We start from the raw sequence: 23,427 nt of genomic DNA, 5'->3' as shown, positions 1-23,427 counted from the left end.
TTTAAAGCGATACCGGACGTAGAAATCTAAACGCAAAGCCAGGTCATACAGCGCTCTATTCATTTCGGCCACACTCGGCACCTTCTACTAAATGGAGACGTCCATAGCTTCCAACTACAATTAAAATCTCCAGGGAAGACGATGAATAGTTTTTTGGAGTTTCTTGTTAACTTAGCTACGTTCTCCGGTAACTCAGTTAGGTTTTGCACAGTCCATCAGGACTTCTATAGCAAAAATAGATTCGTCCCGCACCCTTACTTTCAACCCATGAAAATCCTTGCTTTTTTTATACTTCTTAGCAGTACAGTTGGGATCTAATATGCAGGTATCGACCTTGTTAATTATGATCTATGCGTTAAGACTTTGAGCAACTCTCTCCTCGATTTGTTCGGGAGTTTCAAGTTAACCGTTCTTCTTGACGCTATTAGATTGACAAAAGAGCGTCTCGAATTTTCTGGAACTGTGAATGAGTACTAATACCAACTTAATCAGCACTGTATACGTTAGACTCCGTCAGTATTTTAGGACCGATCGAAACATGGGCTACCAAGTCCTAGCACTTTCAGGCTTCTAAACTGTCTACTACACTTGAAAGAGAACGGGCGCCAGTTGTCTCATTGAAAGAGTTTCAATATTTTAAAACCACTGAGTGAGTGCTACCGCCCTGCACTAGAAGAAGGCAAAGTTGTTACTCTTATCGGTACTAACATCATTTATGCATAACTAGACCGGAGTACCTTCGGTTGTATGGTAGTCGTCCGTAAAACGCTGGTGGCATCTGATTATTGGCTCGTTAGTTCTATCATTACCGCGACTTTCATCGACCATAACGGAAAATCGATATGTTTGCAACATCCATAGGACTCAACATAAGGTATTTATTCGGTGACATTCTTTGTTCAAAAAAGGGGCGTATATACCAGCCAACATCGTTCTGCACTTCGTGGTTTCCCACCATATCAGAAAAAAACGCTTCCATGACGTTTCAATTTAGCAATTTCCCTCACTTGTGCGCATAGAGTAGTCGTAGTGTCGAACCATCTTTATGTTGATGCTTGCACCCTACAGCTCGTCGCTGAAATAAATCCGTTCGTCAACCAACGCACTATAACCGCCCTATCCAACCGCGATTCAGTGCACTTCGTCATAGGACCAGAAGGCCGCACGTCGCATCTAGAGCTTAGCCTAGTGCATATTCGGTGATGAGGCCTCTGTCGGTCGATTACAGAATTACTTTCTGAAAAATTTACGCTTTGAAAGCGACCGTCTAAAGGATGAGCACATTTTGGCCCCCTGCTAGGCCCGCAGGCTACAGGAGTGCCTCGGAGCAGGCTCACTACTTTCAAAGTGCCTTGAAGTCGTCTTTATCACCGACCCGAAAGGTACGGATTGGCTAGTTTGGCAAAGAATGGCAAAAAAACCTACTACAAATTGTTATTGCTCCATAAAAAAAAAGCCGAGTCGGTCTCTAGATGCCGCAGGTAAGGAAAACACAGCTTCACACAGCACATGTGGAGGAAGTATCGCATCAGAAATTCTAAGGAAATAGGTTCAAGTGCCTAAATCAATCGAACTTTGGCCTTTTAAATGGCCTGAATGCATCCTACCTCGAAGGTATTTTGGTCTCCCATTATACGGCTCAAAACGGGCTCGTGTTTCTCTTTGTACATATTCTCCTAATCATCGAAGAGTCAAGTAAACATTTTGCGTTTTTTGCAGTTATTTTCAACAAGATGCTAGTGACATGAAAAAACAAATTATTTAATTTCTACATTCGCAAGTTGATTCAACAGGTATACTGTCAGTGAATTTGCTGCTGCATCAACAGCGGCTACTCTGGTGATAACATTTGCCGAACTCATGATGTCTTTCATTTCCACCGGTACCACAAACCAGCATTTTCATGATGGAGTGCGCACCACGGACTGGTTCATGAGAAATATCAGAAGACCGAATATACTGAAAATATATCGTGTGCGTATATTAGGTCCACTAGCTAGCCTAGAGACAAATTAATTCGAATATGCGACCATACTTGATCATTCTCTAAAGTTTTTCTCACCCGACCTTATATCAAAATGTTTACGTACGATACACGACAAATTTGTTAAATAAATTCATTGACTTCTTCCGGTAAGGTGTGAGTCACTCTTTCTTGCTATTACGTTTCATTCATGAAGACTAAGATATAGATGTTCATCATTATTAGCCTTTTTGGCCAGTATCAGGGACTCAGTGCAGAAATCGTTACGATTTTTTTCGGCATGCCTAGTCCCACCACTCGATGCAACACCTTACGTAAACTTCTTTAGTTTTGTTACGATTTTCATTATATTCGGTTTTTGTAAATGACTCCATTTGTCCATTTCAGGTTTCTGTCCCTGGTCTGGTGTGTGCATTGTGCTCTATGAGTAAAGCCTCTATATTTAATCTTATGAAGTTGGTCGCATGGTCGCTGCATGAAGTGCCTTGTAATGCTACATTCCTGGTCGTGTGTGTTTTAGACTCAAAGACTGGAGTTTCGTGGCATTTTTTTCTCTTTTTTGTCTCTTTTTTACAGCTTTAACCGTATGTCAATTTTTTGGTAGCGAAGTTGTGGAAGTATTGTGACTCATTTAGTGCTTGGATGAGAAATTCGCCTTACAAGTACACTAAATTTTCTACCTATCTATCCGACACTCCTATAGCGATAGTTTCTCTCGTGATCGTTTCTTCCAGCTTGTATGAATCCTTTAGTTCAGATAATTCATACGGAGTCTTTTCCACGACGTGTCATTTTTCTTTTCAGTAAGTTTCTCATGCGGATTTTTTAAATTTAAGCATCCTTAACCTTGCCTTTCATCTTCAAAACTTATAAAAGATCTATCATGGCGTTGACTACGTTTAAAAATATTTTTACATTACTATTCTTTAGAATCCTGTGCCCTGTCACACTTTAGGGTTGTTAGTGATTGTGGCTGCATCTTTCCTTTTTGTTATGATAATGGCATATTTTGGCACCCTTCTACTGTAAATCTTGCTAGTCTTCACTGAAAATTTTGTTTCTGTTTTCCTAATATTTATGGGATCATTTTTATTCCGTCTTGTCTCCCTTTACTAAAATTATAGGACATGATAGCCCTTCGACATAACAGTTATTAAAATTCTAATTACCAAATTAGTCTCCGTTATAAATTCTTCTTTATGTGACCTGTGAGCGATTTTTTAACATGTGTAAAATTGGTCCATTGAGCTAAAATGTGCTACACACACGCATCTTTCATAAAAATTAAACGTAAGGTAGGCTCCATTCTGTGTAGTTAAGTCGAGCTGCGTGGTATAGATTTAAGAGCTTTGCAGTAGTACCACGTGCCTAGCTGGAAGTCGAGCGAGCGTGTGTGAGCTTAAAGAGGTTTGTGAGTACGACTCCGCCAAGGAACCTTAGGAGGTCATAACAAGCAATTTACACCGCCCTTAGAGTTCTGGTTCAATGGAATGTGTATAATTGGAAGCCTGAACCCGAAAAAAGTCCGATATAAAATGAATCGTTCTGGAGTTAAAGTGCTAGGCTATGTAGTTGAAGAAGCCGAGTAAATAACTTCTCGAGAACCTTTTCTTGTATATGTACGAGCCGGGAACATTTCTGTCCACCTTTTTTGCATTTTTTACACCAACATATTTTGTAGGGCCTGCTTATAAGTTTAGATCGTATTTCATCAAAAGCGTTTTGTGGTTTTTTTTCTAAACAAAGCATCTTGGAAACAACGCAGAACTTTTAATATTGTGACACTACTATGCGACGATTCGTAACTATGAAGCTACAAAAGACCATGTTTCAACTAAGGTCAATAAGTAGGATGTACCACTTACAACGTAATGTGCACACGGATATCTAGCTCAGCCTTAACTATCAAGATGTTTTACTACGGTATGACTTATCCATTCAAGCTATGCTTTTCTAAGATATAGCGTTTACAATATATATATATATATATATATTGCAAATAATATTGGTCCTTGATGCTGAACGCATGGATACTGAGATTACCAGATCGATGTTAGCGCATCGCTCTATAACTCTGTTTATAGCTGCCTGCAGGATGCATCTCTCTTTATCATAAAGTAGTTAAGTATAGTTTGGAATAACCCGCACAAAACACGTTGCTTTTGCTGGTAAAATATTTTCTAAATTTAAAGGAAATATCAAGGTAGAACGTCAGTGACGGAAATTTTTAACTAGAAAAAACACAGCATTTTACTCGGATTCCTGCAGCAAATTAATTTATTATATAATCGCCGTTTCTGTCTGAGACTCCCATGCCAAATTTATTTATCAGAAATGTTGAGGCCTAGTATTGAAAACCTCATGTAATCAGTTTTGTAGACTCTCAGATGTTTTGTTATGAATTCAAGTCGTCAGTAAACGGAGAACATGTTAATCGGTTGGTGCAAGGTGAGAAAAAAGTAGTTGGTACGACATCATTTTCCACTCAAGCTATCGCACTTCGGTAATGGCCTTTGCCATTTGTGGTTTGTTTGTTGGGAGGGATTGCCTTACCTATCGAGCCTTTATGTCGGGTAATCTTCTTCAGTCGATACAAATGTCCCATAAATGTACCTTCGTTAACCGCTGTACTTTCCTCGAGAATTTACCAGTAAGTACCTTCCAGGCCCATTATACGCAAATCGTAGTCTTTTCAGGATGGAGATAAGAGTTCTCATTTACTTCGGACGGCTGATCGGGTGAGATACATGCTCTAGTTCAAAGATGCCATTATTAAATTTTGTAACTCACTTTTAAACAGTTGCTTCAAACATGGAGTCCATACTGTACTCGGCCTAATCATTAGGCCTAGATCACATAGCCTAGATCCCGGGCTACTGCGGTAGATCTTTTGCTTTCAAAAAAGGTGAAATGTGTAAAATGAATAACGAAAATAAGTTTTTTTTTTTCACAAGAACACCCACCGTAGTGTTTAAAGTCGAGGTAAAATTAATTTCCCTGCATAATGAAGTGTGAACAGATTTATGAAGGAAAGATAGAGCATTTCTGAATGGTCAATGGGGGAAGATAAATAACGGAGAGACAAAAAAAACAAGAGAATTTAAAAGAATTGTCTTCGCTGCTGTTTCAACTAAATATATTAAATCGAGTTGAGTCAATAACGACGCCCTACGGAATACTCCTTTTTGAGAAACTAATTGATCATTAAACTTTATATCGTTTTATTTTTTAAATAATATTTAATCGTTTATTTATTTATTTATAAATAGTTTATAAATAATATTTAACGCTTTACTCGGTGTACTTACTCCAGTCGAGCTTAATTTACACAATGATTTGTTGTACCTACGTTTTACTTTGATAAAAGCTTTTGAGTAAGCAAAAAGAATACAGCAAAACCTCTAATTGTGTTTTGCTTAAGAATGCATCATGGCTGAATCGATTTCTACCTAGTAGAATCGCATTAATCCACATTAACAAACAGTTGTAGACAGAAATTCTCTTCCAAAATCCTATTTTGCGGGTACCTTAAGTTTGAAAAAAATATTTCATTAATATAAACCTTGAAAAGTTGGTTATCGAACAAATTGTCAAAAAACCGATCTGCCTAAATTTGTATTACTCTCTATAAAAGATAAAATTCACTCGCGAAAAAAAATATCCATCCAATTGAAGATGTGAACCATATGCTGAGATCGTTCAGATTTCATCACAAATCATTCGAATCTGCATTTCAATCAAACAACCTTTTTGGATGGAAACCTGGTTGGATTCTAGGCATTGCTGTTTTACCCGGAACTGCACATTTCTATCTGTAATTTAAGCTAACATACAGATACCATTTTTCATTGCTGGTGGCAATCCTGTATAAAAGTCAGTCATTGTGAGTGCGTGACGCTTGATTCTTGGCAATGTTAAGATGCGTCTTAGGATGTCAAGTCGTACCTCCTTGTTGGGTTCAGACAGTTTATGAAATACCCAATCCGAATTTCTATGTAGGTCAAAGAGACCTAAGGTGGTTAGTGACAGTCGTGTGGCTGAAGTCTGTTGATGCCCATGTTATTTGTCGGCAGTCTTCCTTCAACTGCCTTTAGACTGTCATCATCAAATCCAAACGGTCATCATTCTTTAGGTCACAAATACCGTTTCCAGACTTGGCAAACCAGTCTTGAGCATTCCTTTTAGCAATAGCGTCGCTACCGTACACAAGGCTAGTTTCCTGTGTTTTCCGTAGGACAGAAGGTATCCAGAATGCACTGGGACATTCGTTTTTGAGGAGCAGTTTCGGGTAGATGTTGCATTCATAATACGCCGTTACAGCGCATCGACAGAGCAGGGAGGGCGCTTTTGAGAAATAGATTAGAAGTATAAAACACGTGAGGACAAGTGGCAATCAAAAGCTTTTTTAAGCGCGGAAATTTTCCTTTTAATTTATTGAAATTTTCCTAGAGTGGTTTAATTGCCGCCACTCCAAGAGCTTACGTGAGATTGATGTTGTGCCTCTATATTGTTATTCTCCTCATCCTGTTAGAACGCTGTTATAATCTTGTTACATTGTTGCATTTACTCAATTTCTCCATTTTAGTTATTCCTATTCCAAAAAAGAATGAATCAGATTGAAAAATATAAACCGCAATCTGAGATTGTTTAATTTCATCAATCGTTTCACGAATTAATCGAGTTAACATTGACCCCTATGCGAGAACAAGAATTGCCCTTTAAAAGAGTGTTCATCCTATCCAAGAGCATTATTGATATGTAGAGAGTATGACCCATATTTTATCAATGTTAAACTACTTCGGTAAAAATTACAATTTAACCCCTGAATAACGGAAAAAAGAAAAATAAAAATATTAAATTATGCCTATTTTATAGAAGTCGAAGATGATGATAATCCTTAATCAATGATAATCTTGGTAAAATCCTCAACAGTTGTCGAAGAAATCGCTAACAAAGGGTCAGCTTGTTAAAATTACCATTAGCATTACTCTATAAAAAAAAAATGCCTCATCCTCGACGAAAAAAATCATAAATAATTGCACAAATTACCCAAGTTTACATCAAACCTACGTATGAGTGAAAAAAGCATTTGTCTAATCGAAGGATAGAATGAAAATATTTCATCAGTTCTGTTTCTGCAAAGATCATTACCTTTCCCCTCAATAGTGCAAAACAAGAAATCGACCGTTTTTCCTAAACTCTAATGTTGTGTCTATTTTGTAAATCTTGAAAGATAAACCACTTTTCAATACGGTTCTGCCAGAAATTTTCTACGGTTGTCGAATGAATTGCCAAAGATGGTTAGTATGCTCAAATCAGCATTATGCCATTATTACATATCCGCCGCAAATATAGCTCTATTTCGGAACCTTAATTTCTCACAGACCCATTTTAAGTATTTCTTTGCAAATGTATGACCGCATTCTTGATAGAAAGGGTCAGCAAGTCGATGTGCTTATTTCAAAACTTAAAAGTCTCGTTCAATAGCAATTTATATATACTAATTCAATGGATCCAAATGTGGGCTGTAAAGCGGCCATATGCACTCATTCTAAAACATTCACGATCATGATCTATGCATTCTTGACCAGCTAAACCCTCGCTGTGTGTTTTGATTTTTATGCCCGGTATTGCCGTTAAGCATTCCATGAGACGACTAGCTTTCAACACGAAATGAAGTGTGTTTGTGCCCGGATTCGAACAAGATTAGCAGGCAAATGCTTTACCCGCTAAGCTATCATAAGGATAGCTAAGCCTGCCCTAAGCGGCTAGTATGAGGCAACGCACCACCTTGCCTTTAGATGTATAACTTTCCTTCAAACTCTTTCAAGAGTCCACGGTTCTACAAGAGTTTGCAGAGCACCCATGTAAACTTTGTTCGCGATATGTTTAATTTTTTGAAAGAAGCATAGTGGAATGACATCTCCTTCTCTGGATACCACGCTTAAAACATGACTATTAGCCTGTCTCTAGATCTCTCTGTCATCACTAGATCGTGCACAAGTAAACAATAATTTTTACGGTCAGTTATTATGTCGAGAAAAACTTTTTCACATATATATATATATATATATATATATACTTTAGCCATAACTCCTTTAGTCGACGAAGTCCTTTCTGGATGCGTTGCAGTTGATTCATTCCTCTTAGCGCACTGCCGGTGTTACTTGCTTTTAGAAATGCAGTAATGTTTGATGCATTACTATACTATATATATTAAATCAAGTCAGGTGTGAGGCCGGCATCTCCGACGTGTTTATCATTAACTATCATCAACTTAAGGCTGAGTGAGGATGAAAAATTTCACTCATTGATTGTTTTTTAAAAGAACTAATAAAGGTTGCTCTTGTTTTACTCAGAGATACCCGATCGGGCGTTTAAGGTTTACCGCTAGCCAAATCATTTATATTCAAAGAAGCATTAATAATCCTTTAAAAACAACGGAAAGTGTCGCCTAAGCTGGAATTCATTCACTTCTATGACCTATAAGGTTAAACTCTGCAGAAGAGAAACGGTCTGAAAAACTTTACTTTTGTTACTTTCTAAAGACTTGGTAAGTCTTATAACTGGGCTACAAAATAATTATGTGTAGGCGCACAACATCCGTACAATATATTGAACGAGCTGGCAATTTACGGTTTTCGAAATTATTTTAATAAATACTTTATGTTTGTCTGTTTTTTCGATCTAGATTACACGTCTAATGCTTTATTCTACAATCAAACGATACCTCCGCTATTACTGGATCCCCTACGGCTTTATTACAACCGGATTCCCAAAACAGCTGGTACTACAATGCTGTCAATTTTACACCGATTGGCGGAGCGCAACCATTTTTCGCATTATTCTTCTGTTGTCTACAATCGGCGTAATCTAACGGACCGTGAGCAACTGGAACTTGTTCTGAACGTAACCAAAGCTGTTCCGCCAGCCAGCTTTGACCGACACGTCCATTTCGTGAACTTCAATCTGTACGCTCTGTGAAATTATATGCCTATATAGAAATTATCAGGGTTGAATGTACATGCTAGATTGATTAAAAAAAAAAGGCGATACGAAATATGATTGCTGATTAAAAAGTTTACGACATATTACAGCAAAAATATTTATTCAGTTGTAAAAGTTCTGCGGTCTCTTGCAGCTGACAAACCTACACGTATCTTTTTTTACACTTGGCGGTTTTAAACTTGGCGGTGAGATACGACTAATGACTGTACAACCACGAAAAAAAAGCAAGGAGCACTTCAAGTTTGGTCCCACATTAACCGTAGGTTTTCTTTGGAGCATCTCTACAAAGATAGGAATTTACTTTCCCTGTTGCAAACCTGTGAACCGTTATTTGTGACGACCCTTTCAAGTCTTTAACAGTGGTGGTGGAACAAATCGCAATGGATGTCTTGCCGTTGAAAGTTCAGCAATTCCGGGTCAAACTTGATAATCCCCTTAATCCGCATAAATTTCCATTTTATCCATAGTAATCCATTAATTGAGAAAACCTTTTTTTATTTTTGTCCACTATAGATATAGGGGTCAAACGAGGCTCGTCGTTAATTTTATCCTATCTGCTGCGGAATCTTCCAAAGCAAATTCTGCCCATGATTTCATTTCTACAGATAGTCCGCGTCACTTTAGTGTGTGGAAATTAGTTCCTAACGCGAATCTCGTACATGTTCTTTATTCCTTAATCTCGCTTCGCAAACCTTGTGAGTATATGTTAGTACAAAGCATCGAAACGAATTAACTGTTAGCTCAATTCCTCTTGAATTTGTACCGTCTGTTCAGAGAGAAAAGTGTCCGAGACAAGTCACAATCTCTTAACACCCCGTTTTCGAGAGAACCCACAAAATTTCGAAAGTTTTTTTTGCCAGATTAAATTTTCGCCCTCTATTGAGTTTGATTCTACATAAGGCAAATCACGACTCTCACCTGGACCACAGTTCCATATTTAAGACGCAATATGTAAGTGCTTACTTTAGCTGAATAATGCAATGAATTATTCAGCATTGATTAAAATTATGACTATTATAAAATATCTTCTTGTGTATGAAATAAAAATATTTTAATAGTATTCCAAACTTTGAAACTACCTTTTTTGAAATAACATCAGAAACGCGTAAACTTTTGAGAACGTTTACATTGGGAGTTTTTTTTTATTAACAGAAATACAGTTTTCAATCAACAATCTTGCTACTCCTACTGATTCAAAATCGGCCCTCACTGGCTCAAGTAACTTAATTACCGATTTCTCATACTCTTGGCAACTAAAGCCTGTCAACGAAATATTGCAATACTGATCAGCATTAATCCTGCAGATTAAGGGAGCACATGTAGATTATCTTAAATCAACCCGCGAAATTCCTAAATTACAAAAATTAATTTCCGTATTAGTAAATATAGAAATTATAACATTATTTTGTTATTAACTATTATCCTTTAGAGCAAATGGCTACTGTCGTTCGATTTGTATAATGACGAAGAGCTTTAAACATACATCTGCTTATATTTACCTACGACCAGCTTTTACTCCCCGGGGTTACGTCTTATCCTCTTTTCCGAATGTGATTCGTATTACATATAAACTCCCTACCTAACACTAGATGCTACCTAACACTGTCTTGCTATCTTACGCTTTAGCTAGTACCTAAAGTGTAAAGCGGCTTTAGCAGCTAGCTTTGTTTTATTGCAATCACTCACTGCAGTCATTTTGTTAAATTGTTGTATCATTCCATAATTCCATAACTCTGTTTCAGTTCTTTGTCCCGCGTTCTTGTTGCAATTAAGCAGTACCCACGGTACTAGTTACTTTAAACTCATAATTATTATTCCGCTATTTCAGAATATATTTGATCGAGATCTTCAAAATATAATTTAAATAATGAGCAGGTCAAGCAACCTCCTTGTTATCCTATGTGAAAACCGATATTTCAATTAAAAACTCTTCAATTTTTTGAGCTTATGTTTAACCTTTTCAAATATCTTGTGTAAAATCTTGTGAAAAATAATCTACTTTTACATTTGGACATTGTTTAAATCATCAGTCGCTGTGCTCGAAATAATACCGAATGCAGGGACCTTCAAATCGAATAGCAGCAGCTATCCTATCCCGAGTTGAGGTAATGGAATGCCGGACAGATGTGATTAAATCCGGAAACTGCATAACGAATGACGACGTATCGACTTGTGTTTCTGCTGTCCTTCCATGCGGACTCAGTCATTGCATTGAGTCTGTAGAAGTCTGGGTCTATCGTTTTTTTTTTAGTTTACCAAACCGTACTTACAGCTCTTTAACAAACTGTAGTGTTTCATACAGTCAGTAGACCAGTAGTTTCTGGCTAAAACATGGAGCTCAGGGCTTAAGGCAGGTTGACTTTATACAGTCGAGAGGGTATGCGGGTCTATTGTAGCAGACAATGAAATGAATGTGGGATCAGTCATTGAATACAAGGCGAAAACGTGAGACCCACGCTCAACCAACGGTGTCTTGAGAGTAGAAGTAAAAGACAGAATGTAGAGGACTCTAGAGAATGACCCCAAGTTAAAGTCCGAACATTATTATATTAAATATGAGCATAATTTCCGTTTTAATGTTCCCGTTTACTTTTTTACTGTTCGTTTACATCCATATACCCCTCAAAAGTGCTCCTCTGAAAGTCCATTGTGCAGATTCCATTGTGCGGTCGAAATTAAATTTTTTGTGGAGTTTAGGCTCCAAGAATAATAGTTCCAGACGAAAAAAAGAAGTGCATTTTTAACACCTACTCAACACATTTTGCTCATATCAGGATTCGATCTTCCGTTGCTCTTCTAGGTCAATCCTTATCTCTTAAAAAATTCGATTACTTCTTCTTGTTAGAGGTGCTAAAGTGTTTGAAGCGCTCGTCTAGCCAGGTTTCGAAGGCCTTTAAGAACCATTGTTAAACTTACAATTACGAATTTTACTTTCCAATAATCGGGTTAGGTGGTAGTTCATCGTGACGAGATTTGGAGAATACGGTGGGTGCAAAAAAGCGTACACATTCGCTCCTGCAGAGCGTCATCGCCGCAGAAGGCCTGGTCTTTTCATGGATAACTTCGCCTCGCTTATCTGGTTTTTTCTGTTGAATATTCTCGCTCACTGGACCCAGACAGATAGGTTATATAGAGATTTCTGTTGCGTATTCTGTCCTTCCTAAACACTTCGCAGTGTATAAGACCCTCTCAATCCCTCCAGACCCAAAGCATTGTCTTTTTGGAATGGAAATCCGATTTAACTATGGACCTGGGTATGTGCCCTATCACGTTGTCTGGTTTTGTTGATACGGAAACACCATTTTTCGATCACCGGTGGTAAATTTGCATAAAAACCTGCCATTGTGGCTACGTGTTGTCAGACGCCGATCAACGCGTCGAGGTCAATGAAAACAGTCCATGACACATCCAGACCCCTAATTTCTGACACAATTACGTGCATTCAAGATGTCTGGGAATAGTCTAGTGTTTGGAGCTTATTTTCCCAACCAATTAACGAGTTGTTTGCTATTCGTGGTTTTCGTCGATCTATATGGCTGGTTAGAAAGAGGTACACTTTTTAGGTCAAAGCTTCCATCTTTGAACTTAGCAAATTCCTTTTAGCAATCTTCTTAGTTAGAATCCTCGTTATACCTCTTTTGACGTCTGCAAAAAGCACAATAAAGTAAATGTCGCAAATGCACTTTTGTTTTCCTCGAATCTTTATCTCTGCACAGTTGCAGCTCCCTTACAGAGTAGAGAGAGCACTTTCGAGTAGCGTATAGAGCAAATCAGCGGTGGAAAGATACAAGAAAAACTGTACATTAAAAAAAAAAGAACGGAACTACCCATTTTTCAGCCTATTGCTTTACTGCCTTTACTGCTAAGATTCAAGCGAAAAGTTTTTACTATTAAGAAAATAGAAGTTACTACCACGCTGCTAGAATGCAATATAAAAATAAGGTATAAAAATATGCAAGACATGTGGATGCAGACTACTGTGGTGATCATGAGTGTACAGGAAATAATACATCTTGCAACCGTCAGCTGTTAGTGTAGAAGAGTCAGCACCAGCCAATCAATTTCTATGCGATGCAGAATGACTCTCTGCTACTTGCTAAAATCAGAAACATATCTCGAACATGTTTTCTTGCTTTTATAGTATGAATGCTTCCTCGTAAATGCGTGCCTTCATGCATTAATTGCACTAACGTCTTCATGTTAGTGAAGTTATAATTTGCCACAGATAACTGACCTTCAACAGATCATTTTTGTGAAAATAGCTTAAGAATAAAAATGTTGTCAAATGTCATTGGCTGTCAGCATTGGCAGCTAGCTGATGACACTTGTAACTCTGTGACCTGTGTTTTTGAAAACCATCAAGAAGAACTTGTTTCCTCTAAAGATTGGTTGCACAATGACACAATCACGCCTGGAATCCGGCCCTTTATAATTTCAGTTACCTGCCTTCAGCTAGCTCCATTTTAACAACGGTCTCAAACTCAGTTGACATAGTCTTTTTGTCATTGGAGTATCGTCTAGATTGGGTCAAGCATCGCCCGTGTTTATAAACGTAGTAAGGGATCCAGTTGAACGAGTAGTGTCCGACTATTACTACAGGAGGGCGGTAGCTCGGAAGAACCTCGATAGCTCGTCGGTAACGCCTAGCCTATATTGGCTTAACAAGGTCCGTTTACAAATATATCGTTCGATTCATTACCTTATGTAATAATAAGTTAGACCTAAGAAAAACTGTTCAGTTTAAAAATAAGTAAAGTATAGTTATCACATGCTTACCAGGTGTGCTTCTAACAGTTATTAGACGAGCAATGACTTGTGACTTGGCTTCCTATTGAAAAAATCAAAATCTCAATTTTTTACAGCTCGTACAAAATTTATGGGTTCATAATTGCAGTAAATCCAATCCAGTAGGTGATATTTTACTTTATAGCATATTTCTGATTTGTGTGCATGTATTTCCTTTTCTGCTCGCATAACTCTTGCAATAGCAGTTACGTTACGAACTATCAGGAACTAAAAAACATGATAACTACAATAGTCGTATTTCGCTCTATGTTCTCATAGCCGATCGAGGAATGTATTCGGCGAGGAGATGCTGAGTGTCGTTACGTTACAGGCTACACGCAAATAGGCCACATGGTACCCTACTTCTGCGGTCACAACATAAGATGCTCGTTCGTACCTTTATTAGAATTTGTTAAATTTGAGTGACACACGGCATAATACACTTGAAGTGTATATAGAGTTGTTTCTAGTACCAGCAAATCCAGGATGACTTTTATTTGGAAATAAACTGTTTCGCGTATTCTTCGCTTAGTTTGTTGCAAGGAAACATGGAATAAGTAAAATTCGATACCTCTCGAAAGATTTACGTGCTATTTATGAAAAGTAGCAACTATGTTTCGGGCACATCTACTTTCGACCGTACTCTTGTTATGGAGACGCATTGTTTACGTTAGTCTTATTTCCCTAATGAGCCATTTCCTGTTATTAGGGTCGTCAATGATCCATGGGCGCTTCAGCATGCTAAACGGAATATCGAACTATATTACGACGTGGTAGGACTAGTTGAGATGCTGCCAGAGACAGTTGCCGTACTGCAACACCGACTTCCAATATTCTTTCAAAGTGCTTCTGAGGTGTGCGGACAAATAGGTAAGAACTACGTTTTAGCAATCCATACTTTTCAGTGGATTCTCAGTTTTATTTCTTTCATTGAAATATTCATCGAAGAAGATGGAAAATCGGTGTAAACAATCGAATCAATAATTTTTTATTGTTAGTTTGGTTGCGCTCTAAAGGGTCGACATTATCGACTACAACTCAGTTTTTTTGGCCAGATCTACATTACAGCAGAGCAATTTAAATTATATGCTAGTTAAGCACATTGTCCGGAGGTAGATTCAGTCTGATCCTGTTTAGAATCTATGCGTCAACGCACTCCAAAAAAGATGCGCATCAGTCGTCCAGGCCGCACCGCTGCAGTACACATCGAATTTAAAATTTACATCCATTTTAACTGAACTGATGGCGTATTATTATAAAGAACTTAAGGTTTGAGCAGATATATTTGTGGACTGGCGTTCTAAAACGCTTTGTTCCACAGAGGTGACGGCAAGCGTTAGATACAAAGCAACGCTCGCCGGCAATATGATCATTTATGTATACGGTTATCTCCATGCGTTCGTGTTAGTTAAAAAGTTCGACTGAGCATTAGCTCAAGATGTTAAGGTATTCTTGGTATGCTCTTGTTTCCGTAAAGCTAAATTTGGTTTTCATGGACACGAAGTACCTGTTGCTGGTTTTTTATCCTGATTCCTAGTATTATCGCGAGCAATAGACATGCGCAACATGAACGCATTAACTTTTACCTTCGATTGCTGAGCATTTCAAGTTTAGCTAAGAGCGCCCACAGCTTTTTGCAATATGTACAACAACGTTACCAAAAGCGCCTCTTTTTCATTCTACATAAGAGGTCAGTCACAGGCTCGGAGGTGAGTAAAATAATTACTATCTTTTTAGAGCATCAGATTAATTAACATATGCATATGTTTTTCAGGGTCTTACAATGTAAATCCGGATAAACCAAACGTAACATTTGAGGCAAAACTCCAGCTGAGGCTTAACCTGACGAACGACTTAGAGCTTTATAACTTCATTAAGAAGCGTCTTCTCAAGCAATATAGCGAGATACCTAGGTGATAGAAGTAGACCTAAACTCTGTGTATTAAGAACTCCGGTAATTCAAATAGGACAAATATGCTTGCAGGACTACATGTTAACATTATTTTTTTCTGTGAAAAACATATTTGTATTATATAATGAGTGAGCAATGCAGTTGCAACACGCGATTGACTAATTTATTCGATCTTTGTTATTTAAAAAAAAATAGTTTAAATAGTAGTGGAAAATAGTTTAAAAAAGTTTGAGAAGCATTCGGTAGTAAAGAAGAATGTTGACCCGATTGCATAACCATACCACTAATCATATTAGCGCTTTGTTGGATCTGATTTGTGGTTCGCGATATGACCATTGGCTTGATTTTGCTATGCAAAAGAAGATATGTACCGGATGTCCGTTGAAAGACCTTAACTGCTGGCGATGAAAAACGGACAGAAATTAAAAATAAATCAGTTAATGTTTTATAGATTCTTTTTGAGGCGACAAGAACATCTTGTATTCACTATGTTTTAGGGGTTTGTACGTATTCTTAAGTTGTAGGCAATGGGCTCAGATATCCTTTGATAAGCATTGTTGCCCCCAATCTTTTCCTCTAAGCAGTGTCTTTTTACCCATAGATCTAAGTAGTAACGTAAGTAGTTACCAATGAAAAGCTCATGCTATAACACCCTAACGATAACAATCTTCGAGTTAATGACAAAAATTTTACATTTTGTAACAGCAGACCGATTCCTTTGAACTTATTTTAAAAATGAAATCGTGAAATGCCTAGAGAAAATAACATCAATCACGGAAGTACAGACATACCGCGGATACGCAGTCACAGAGTAATAAATGTTACCTCAAATCTATTATTAAAAAATGTTTTTACTTTTATATTGAATAACTTGTGTTAGGTCAAGCAGTTCAACAATCAATTGTACTTTCTTATTTCTTACTCCTAGACATCTCAGAGGCTGCGTGCGTGGTTCCTATGAAATACACGTCACCTCGCCTGGTTGATTCCATTGATATGCAAGATCGTCAATAAACTGCTTCATCCGTGCCGCCTTTGAGAAAAAAAAACGACTTTTCTAACCATGGCGTGTTCACTGTTATGCGTGCTAATATCACTAGCTAAATAGGAAAGCGATATGTTTATTATCATGTCCAGCTTCCTTATGGTCACTGACCGTCATTAACGCAGGGGCGTGGTCATCTCACTGCTACTTCAGACGCCCAGGAAGGGATGGAGGAATTGTGCGAAGCTGGCTGAAGTGCTTTCGACGTGCTCGACAATCAAATCCAAGGCCATCGTGAACCTTTTGAAACTGATGAGAAACGGGAAGCCGTAGATACGAGATGCACATCGTCTCTTCGCCGTTTCGATGCTGTTCGTAGTTATGATGATTCATGGCAAAGTCAATCAGACAATGCCAACGTAAGCCTTACTGATCAAGAGTTAGTTTTGCCAGTCGGTTTTCAGCTTATAGTGGCACCTCAAGTCTTTGTGTTGGATACAGCGATGGAGCCGCATAATGATTCGAATACATTTGCTTTTACGCATGCGTTGTGGTCACAGCCACGGCGGCCCTTTCAGTTTCCACATTCTCCTTATGATCACTTCAATTTACGTCACTGATGGCAACGCGCGTCTCCCAGTTGACCCGCGATGTCTCACGCTCGCGATAAACAACATGAGTGAAAACAGTTGAATTTTAGGAGCTGTCACGAAGCTCTGAATCGCTACGAAAGGACTCCAGAGCATTAGTGCCCCATCGGTGGGCCTCACATACCAATTCAAGCCTCACACATGAATTGGATATGCAAGAATATTGTAGCTGGTTCACACTGTGTCCAGCCTTTTATACAGTTGGATATAGCAAGTCTTGAAGAATGGAATGCCTCATTTCTGTTTCTGTAAGTTGCGCGCGGCCCTCCAGCCGTCGTGGCTGCTACAAAGGGCCACCTGACGGCCAATCGATAGATGCTGTCTCCATACCGGCACCTAATCGCCACATTCATTGCAAGTAATGACAATAAAAATTTAATCTTTATAATAATAATTGAAATATTAAACGAATTGTAGACTACATACCATTATAAGGCCGACTGGCGATAAATGTTAGCTCGAATATATTTTTAGAACAATGTCTTCAATTTTAAATCTGAATGCTGGCATCAGATCAAGTCGCTCAACCACTGGTTGCATATTCACACTGCTTCTTTCATAAGCATGTTAGAGACCGTGCGTGCTTTCTACGGGAAGTATCTTGTGAATCTTTTCCCCTAGCCCAGTTGGCGTCGTAGTTACGTTAGATTGTCGATAAATTGACTAGTCCATTAACAACTCCACTTTTACATAGCATAATGCCGCAGGCCAGATGACTAGACGAAAAGTTTACGGTTATGAGCTTAAAATTATTATTCTTAAAATGAGCTTGAAGATATTATCACCTATTGGCTGTAAGTTTAGACGCTACAAAACCGAAATAATTCCTAGCCCTATCTTAACTCCACTTACCAACTAGCTAAAATTAGCTGACATCACCAAAGGCCTGTAATTAATTCCAAACAATTTAAAAAGCCCCACCATATCTTAAATGAATAGACGGCTTAATTTTTCACTCGTATATTTCACTCGGCATTTAGTTGCATAAAGTAACTCATATTATATATTACGTCAAAGTATTGCTGGAGCTCGAGTTGAGCAAAGGATTAATTCCATACGATCTCTGATATAATTTAAATAAAACAGATTCCAATATAAAACTGTTATTTTTATTTCGATTGATCTCTATTGACGAATTGACTAAGCTTATCACGATTAACTATGTTGTCCGAATTCGCCCTGTAGATAAGTAATATTGTCAGGTAACGGAGCATAAATCCATAGGGAATTACGATAGAAAACGATGGCTAAAATGTATAGCGAACGATGGATAATTAAAACGAATCAAGTTATTAGTTCTACAAAAGTTAAATACTAATGCGAAATGAATGAGAATTGACATAGATTTTACGTGGATTGTGCAGGGCCTTTAAATGAACACGACCAATTGATTATAGCACATCCAAACGGATAAAAGCTAAACCAGGAAACGTGTTCCCAGTGACAATGAGCACAAAGACTTCGATATATGTGGAAGGTTTGGCTTTCCATGTATTTTAGTATGAAACGATGGATTTCAACTTGTGACTAGTTTGTATAAAAGATATTTCATAAATAATGGTCAGAATGTGTCAGCAACATATCTCAATATCGCAGATGGATCTTTAAAATAGGCACTACAAACGCTTAAGGAACATATCCAAGAAGTTATGTGAGGATAAGAAATTGACATCTAAGCAGTATTAGTGTCACGAATGCGGTTATATCATAGGGTAACTTAGTATTGAGCTGCATGCCAGGCACTGTCTTACAGAAACAAGGAAGAGACAATCTACGAATGATGCACGAAAAAAATTTCGAAACAGACTTAACTAACCTAATCAAAGTTATGAAGAACTTTGATGTATTTAGTCATGCATGTTATGTACTATATGACAGTAGATATAAACAAAGTTATAATCGGCGACCAAATAGCAAGTAGAAAATAGACAATAAAGGTAATGGAGGAAACACTAGGATTTAGAATTCCTCCCACAAGTGATAGCAGCATAATCTGCAAACCATTATTCCATCCAAAAGCAGAGACCCCCACCATAACAGCAGCAAACCGGTCGACATGTGTTCACTTTGAAAAGAAAAACCAACATCTAGAGGCAGCTACTAAGGAAATAGTAGAAACTTCGAAAGCACAGCTGGTCAGGACAGCAGGAAGAGTAAAATAGACATTCATAATAATAGTTATGACATCCACCTAACGCCAACCATAGAAATGTTTAGGCAGTAAAAATCTAAAAAAGACTTTAAGAACCTGTGTGTGTGTGTGGCATAATTGATTATGCGAGTGGCAGTGGTAGTGGGTACGGTCCACATAAATCTAGGGAATGCCAGACACTATTGACAAGAGTCGTCGAGACAGGTAAACCATTGCAAAAAAGCTTTGAAATGTACTAATACGAATGGTAAGAGTAACGATAAATAAAAATAAATTAATATAGCATTAGATATAGCATAAGAAGGACGCATTGCACTAGTAACACTGAAATACACTTAACGGAGACTAAGAAGCTGAGATCAAAATGGAATAACTCAGTTAATATAATGATGAAGATAAAAACAGGACGGTTGTTACTTTTGAGATAGGTCTATGAACCTATATATTCTTACCGATACTAGAAAATATAAAAGTGAAACTAGTACAAGAAGGTTTTTATAATGCAGAATACGTAGGCAAAGGTCGGAACGGACCTCTCTGCCTTCTCTAAAAATAAATATTACAGGGAAAGGCTCTAACAAGCATTCATTTCTTGAAAAGAGATTAATTGCAATAAGGAAGAAATACGAAACATAACTCTGTCTCAGACTGCATAGCAATAAGATACCAAGATTCTATGTAGAGGATCAGATTTATAATATTACTTTTCATTATTACTATTACTGTATGTCATGATCATTAAAGCGCAATTCCAAAGAATAACACGCGAATACGACCAATGGGCGCTAAGGAGGCGGCAAACGAAGTAACCAATGGTTAAGCGAAAAATCAAGTGAATTTGAAAAATTACCAAACTTTGAAAGAGATAAGCCTATGGATAATAGGATGAATATCAGCGCGCTCGAATCAACGCTTTAACAGTCCGGAGAGGTGAAACAAGCGGTCCAAGCACATAGGAACATGAAGAAATAATAGGAGGCCACGATTCAATACAAAATGCCAGAGTGAATGAGATTCGGGATAACAGCGTTATTTTTCGCGGAAGATCTAGCCGCACATATCTACCAGGACATCAAACTGATATTGAATACAACAACGTACGTTAGCTCACATTTAAGTTCTCCAAAAGTACAATAAAAAAAAGAATAATTCAAATACTTAGAGTTCACGCTGGACAAAACTTACGTACAAGTCGGCTGGTGCATTTAGACAACTTTATACCGAATCGCTGCGGACTGTAGCAGACTAATCATGTTTCGAGTCTTCTGGGGATACCGAATATATTATACGAAATTTCAGTAACAACAATATCACAAAATATCAGAAACGTACCGGAGACCGAAGAGGGGTCATAAGCTGAATCTACAGAACGTAAGAGTAACCCTAGCCGTCAGAATTTTTGAACAATGAGTTACAATGCAGCACATTCGAGAAACAAAAGACCGTATTTGGCAGAATACGCACAGTGTTACCCTACTGACTACCCCGGGCCATACTGACAGTCATGAAAATGAACCGAGGTTGTATAAGAAAACGATGGAATTAGAAAGGCTATATAAAATGTAAACGGAAGGTTACGCGCGAGCTCAGTTGTTGATAAACTAAGAGTCATGTCTGAATTAGTACTAAATAGCCATGTCATGCACGTGTCGAAGGTACCACAGACTGCTGACCAGTATAAGGTAGAAAATATTGATCCGTCGACCAGGAAAAGGTGTAGCAGTGACAACGAAATTCATTAGAAATGCAGGAATGCTACACCACGCAGTTTTGATGACATGTTAAACTTGAGAGACAAATACACTGTGTCCAGTATAGAATGGGGTGAAGTATATACAACATATGATGCTAAAATATCACAGACCACCTAGATAGGGCAATTTCTTACGGTGATCAGGACCATTAGAAGCGATAGACAATATTTCCATTTGGAAGACAAAAAGGATACTGGGAGCCTTAAATATCTGTTAGGCTAATCGCCGTGTTAATTCGGTTGGAGCACGTTACGACCGATATGCAGGCGGACTGTGCCATGACGGATTGCCAGTACTCCAGGTAACTTATTACCGTATCACCTCACATAGTGCAATGGGTAGACTTTGAGACAGCACTCGCTCTTCTGTCACAACGCTAAGGCATCAAACTCAAACCTTATATAAATCCGAAGTATGTATGCATAAGCTGTGTGCAAATGAAAAGGCCGATTGTTGCGTATCATACAACAATTCAAATTTGTATACTATTTGAACCAGCGTCTTGTGCACTGTTTGAGAGTCGATTACAGTGTTATAAAAATCAACCAGTTGAAACGTCTTTAAGCGAAGCTCCACATTTTCATTTATCGACATTGCTCCATCATGGATACTGTCAATAAATTTTTTTCGATTTCATAGAAATAACATTTTAGATACATCTGAACTTGATTTAGGAAAAAAACTTGAAGGAGTGTTCAGAGATAATGCCGCTGCCTCTGCCAGAGCCTACAACATAAACGATTATCATTTTTCAATGAAATTAATATTGTAAGAGAGAATGAGGTTTTCTTCCGGCTTAGTTGGTACATTTTGTACAAAGTCTCAGAGTAAACCTACCTGTTAATAAGTTTTGAGCTTGCTAAAGTTATATATATATATATATATATATATATATAGTATAATAAAAATAGAAATATTTTTTGGGAAAAGGTAGTCTAAAAATTTATGTAAACAGATGGTTTTATTATGCCTTTTAGCGATTTTGCCTAGCTTTAAAGAGTTCAAAAAGGTCCCAGTCCAACGACTGGGTATTCTGACGACAGTTCATGGTATTACCAAATCTTTTATGTAACTTATGTACCAAATAATTAACGAGCTAACTTGCAAGTAATGAAACGCCAGATCTCTTAAAGGCGTGAGTTTTCACAGCACTATTCAATGCCAATGCGTCTTTTTTTTATCCCACTCGGCTGAGACGGTCCCTAATTTGTCCGTTATTTTTTTGAAAATGAAACTCCTGCCCCTAAACTATTTTTGACTACATTAAATATACTTTAGTTTCTAATATTATATATCTCAAGCAGGCATTTCCCACAATTTACTGGACCTGGATTGGCATCATTTTACATGTATCAATTGCTACACAGATAAAAAAAAGGTAATCGGGAGCTGTGCAAAAAAATTTTGGACTGATTTTTAGTTCATTACTAGTATAAGTAAAATCCGAGCGTTTCTTTGTTCCTAAGAATTATCAAACGCTGACACCAGTGCGAGTTAGCACAGCCTCCACACGTTTCACAGCCCATGAAGTAATTTATTATTGTTGAGATGAGGAAAAACTTGCAAATTTTCATAATGTTTGCGAACCAATAGAACAGCTGTACAGCGGCCAGTAATCTGGCAGGCATGCACGTTTAAACACATAAGCTCTTTCATCGTTGAGTAATTCCAATATCCTTATAAGCCCTTGTTTAGTTCCTTATGCCATTACTGAGTTCAGGTCCACCCATTTTAGAGACGTGCAGAGTTCTTCCTCAGGAGAAGCATTATACGGTACCTGTAAAAGACGGCGGCGTTAAAGCTGTTATATGAAGAGATCGCAAAAGAAAAACTTAACACTAAAGGAAAAGCAGTAGTTTAACTAAAAGACGCTCTTGAATAGTCTTCTGTGCTTCGTCATGGGAAAGCTCTGTTACACAATGGGGTATTGAAGGTTGAAGCTGCTATAGATTGATGTCGTGCCACAAGAACGGCTAGATATAGCAGCGTTTAAAAAATGCGCAAGGATATCTTACTATATCCAATCTTAGAGGAGATATAAATGAACAAAACGTTTCAGCTAATATAGTTGAGTTTATTAAAGACACACAAGGACTGGGTTATTAAGGACATTTCCATATGGACTTCTTTGGAATCGAAAAAGGTTCATATATAGTGCTCCGAGCTTATATATATATATATATTTTTTTTTTCTTCG

General features: G+C 37.8%; 1 protein-coding gene and 1 long non-coding RNA gene across 2 annotated transcripts in view; one reads left to right on the top strand and one right to left on the bottom strand.

Annotated features, from left to right (window-relative positions):
* Positions 1-16,162, top strand: part of LOC111243711 (uronyl 2-sulfotransferase-like) — a 38,650-nt gene extending 22,488 nt beyond the window's left edge. Inside the window, exons 3-7 of the mRNA XM_086980346.1 lie at positions 8,676-8,955; positions 13,514-13,658; positions 14,057-14,166; positions 14,487-14,647; positions 15,552-16,162. Coding sequence (XP_086836472.1) covers positions 8,676-8,955; positions 13,514-13,658; positions 14,057-14,166; positions 14,487-14,647; positions 15,552-15,694 — 839 coding nt within the window. The 3' untranslated portion in view covers positions 15,695-16,162. The remainder of the gene's footprint in view (positions 1-8,675; positions 8,956-13,513; positions 13,659-14,056; positions 14,167-14,486; positions 14,648-15,551) is intronic.
* Positions 15,831-17,961, bottom strand: LOC147757718 (uncharacterized). The gene is made up of 2 exons (XR_015321281.1): positions 16,846-17,961; positions 15,831-16,722 (listed from the first exon to the last, which is right to left on the bottom strand). It is a non-coding gene; the product is annotated as an uncharacterized LOC147757718 (long non-coding RNA).
* Between the last annotated feature and the right edge of the window lie 5,466 nt (positions 17,962-23,427).

The sequence above is a fragment of the Varroa destructor genome, unplaced genomic scaffold, assembly GCF_002443255.2.
Source record: "Varroa destructor unplaced genomic scaffold, Vdes_3.0 BEIS01000002.1, whole genome shotgun sequence".
NCBI classification, from domain to species: Eukaryota; Metazoa; Arthropoda; class Arachnida; order Mesostigmata; family Varroidae; genus Varroa; species Varroa destructor.
Note: the sequence above shows the minus strand (reverse complement) of the source record. Positions and strands in the feature narration are given on the sequence as shown.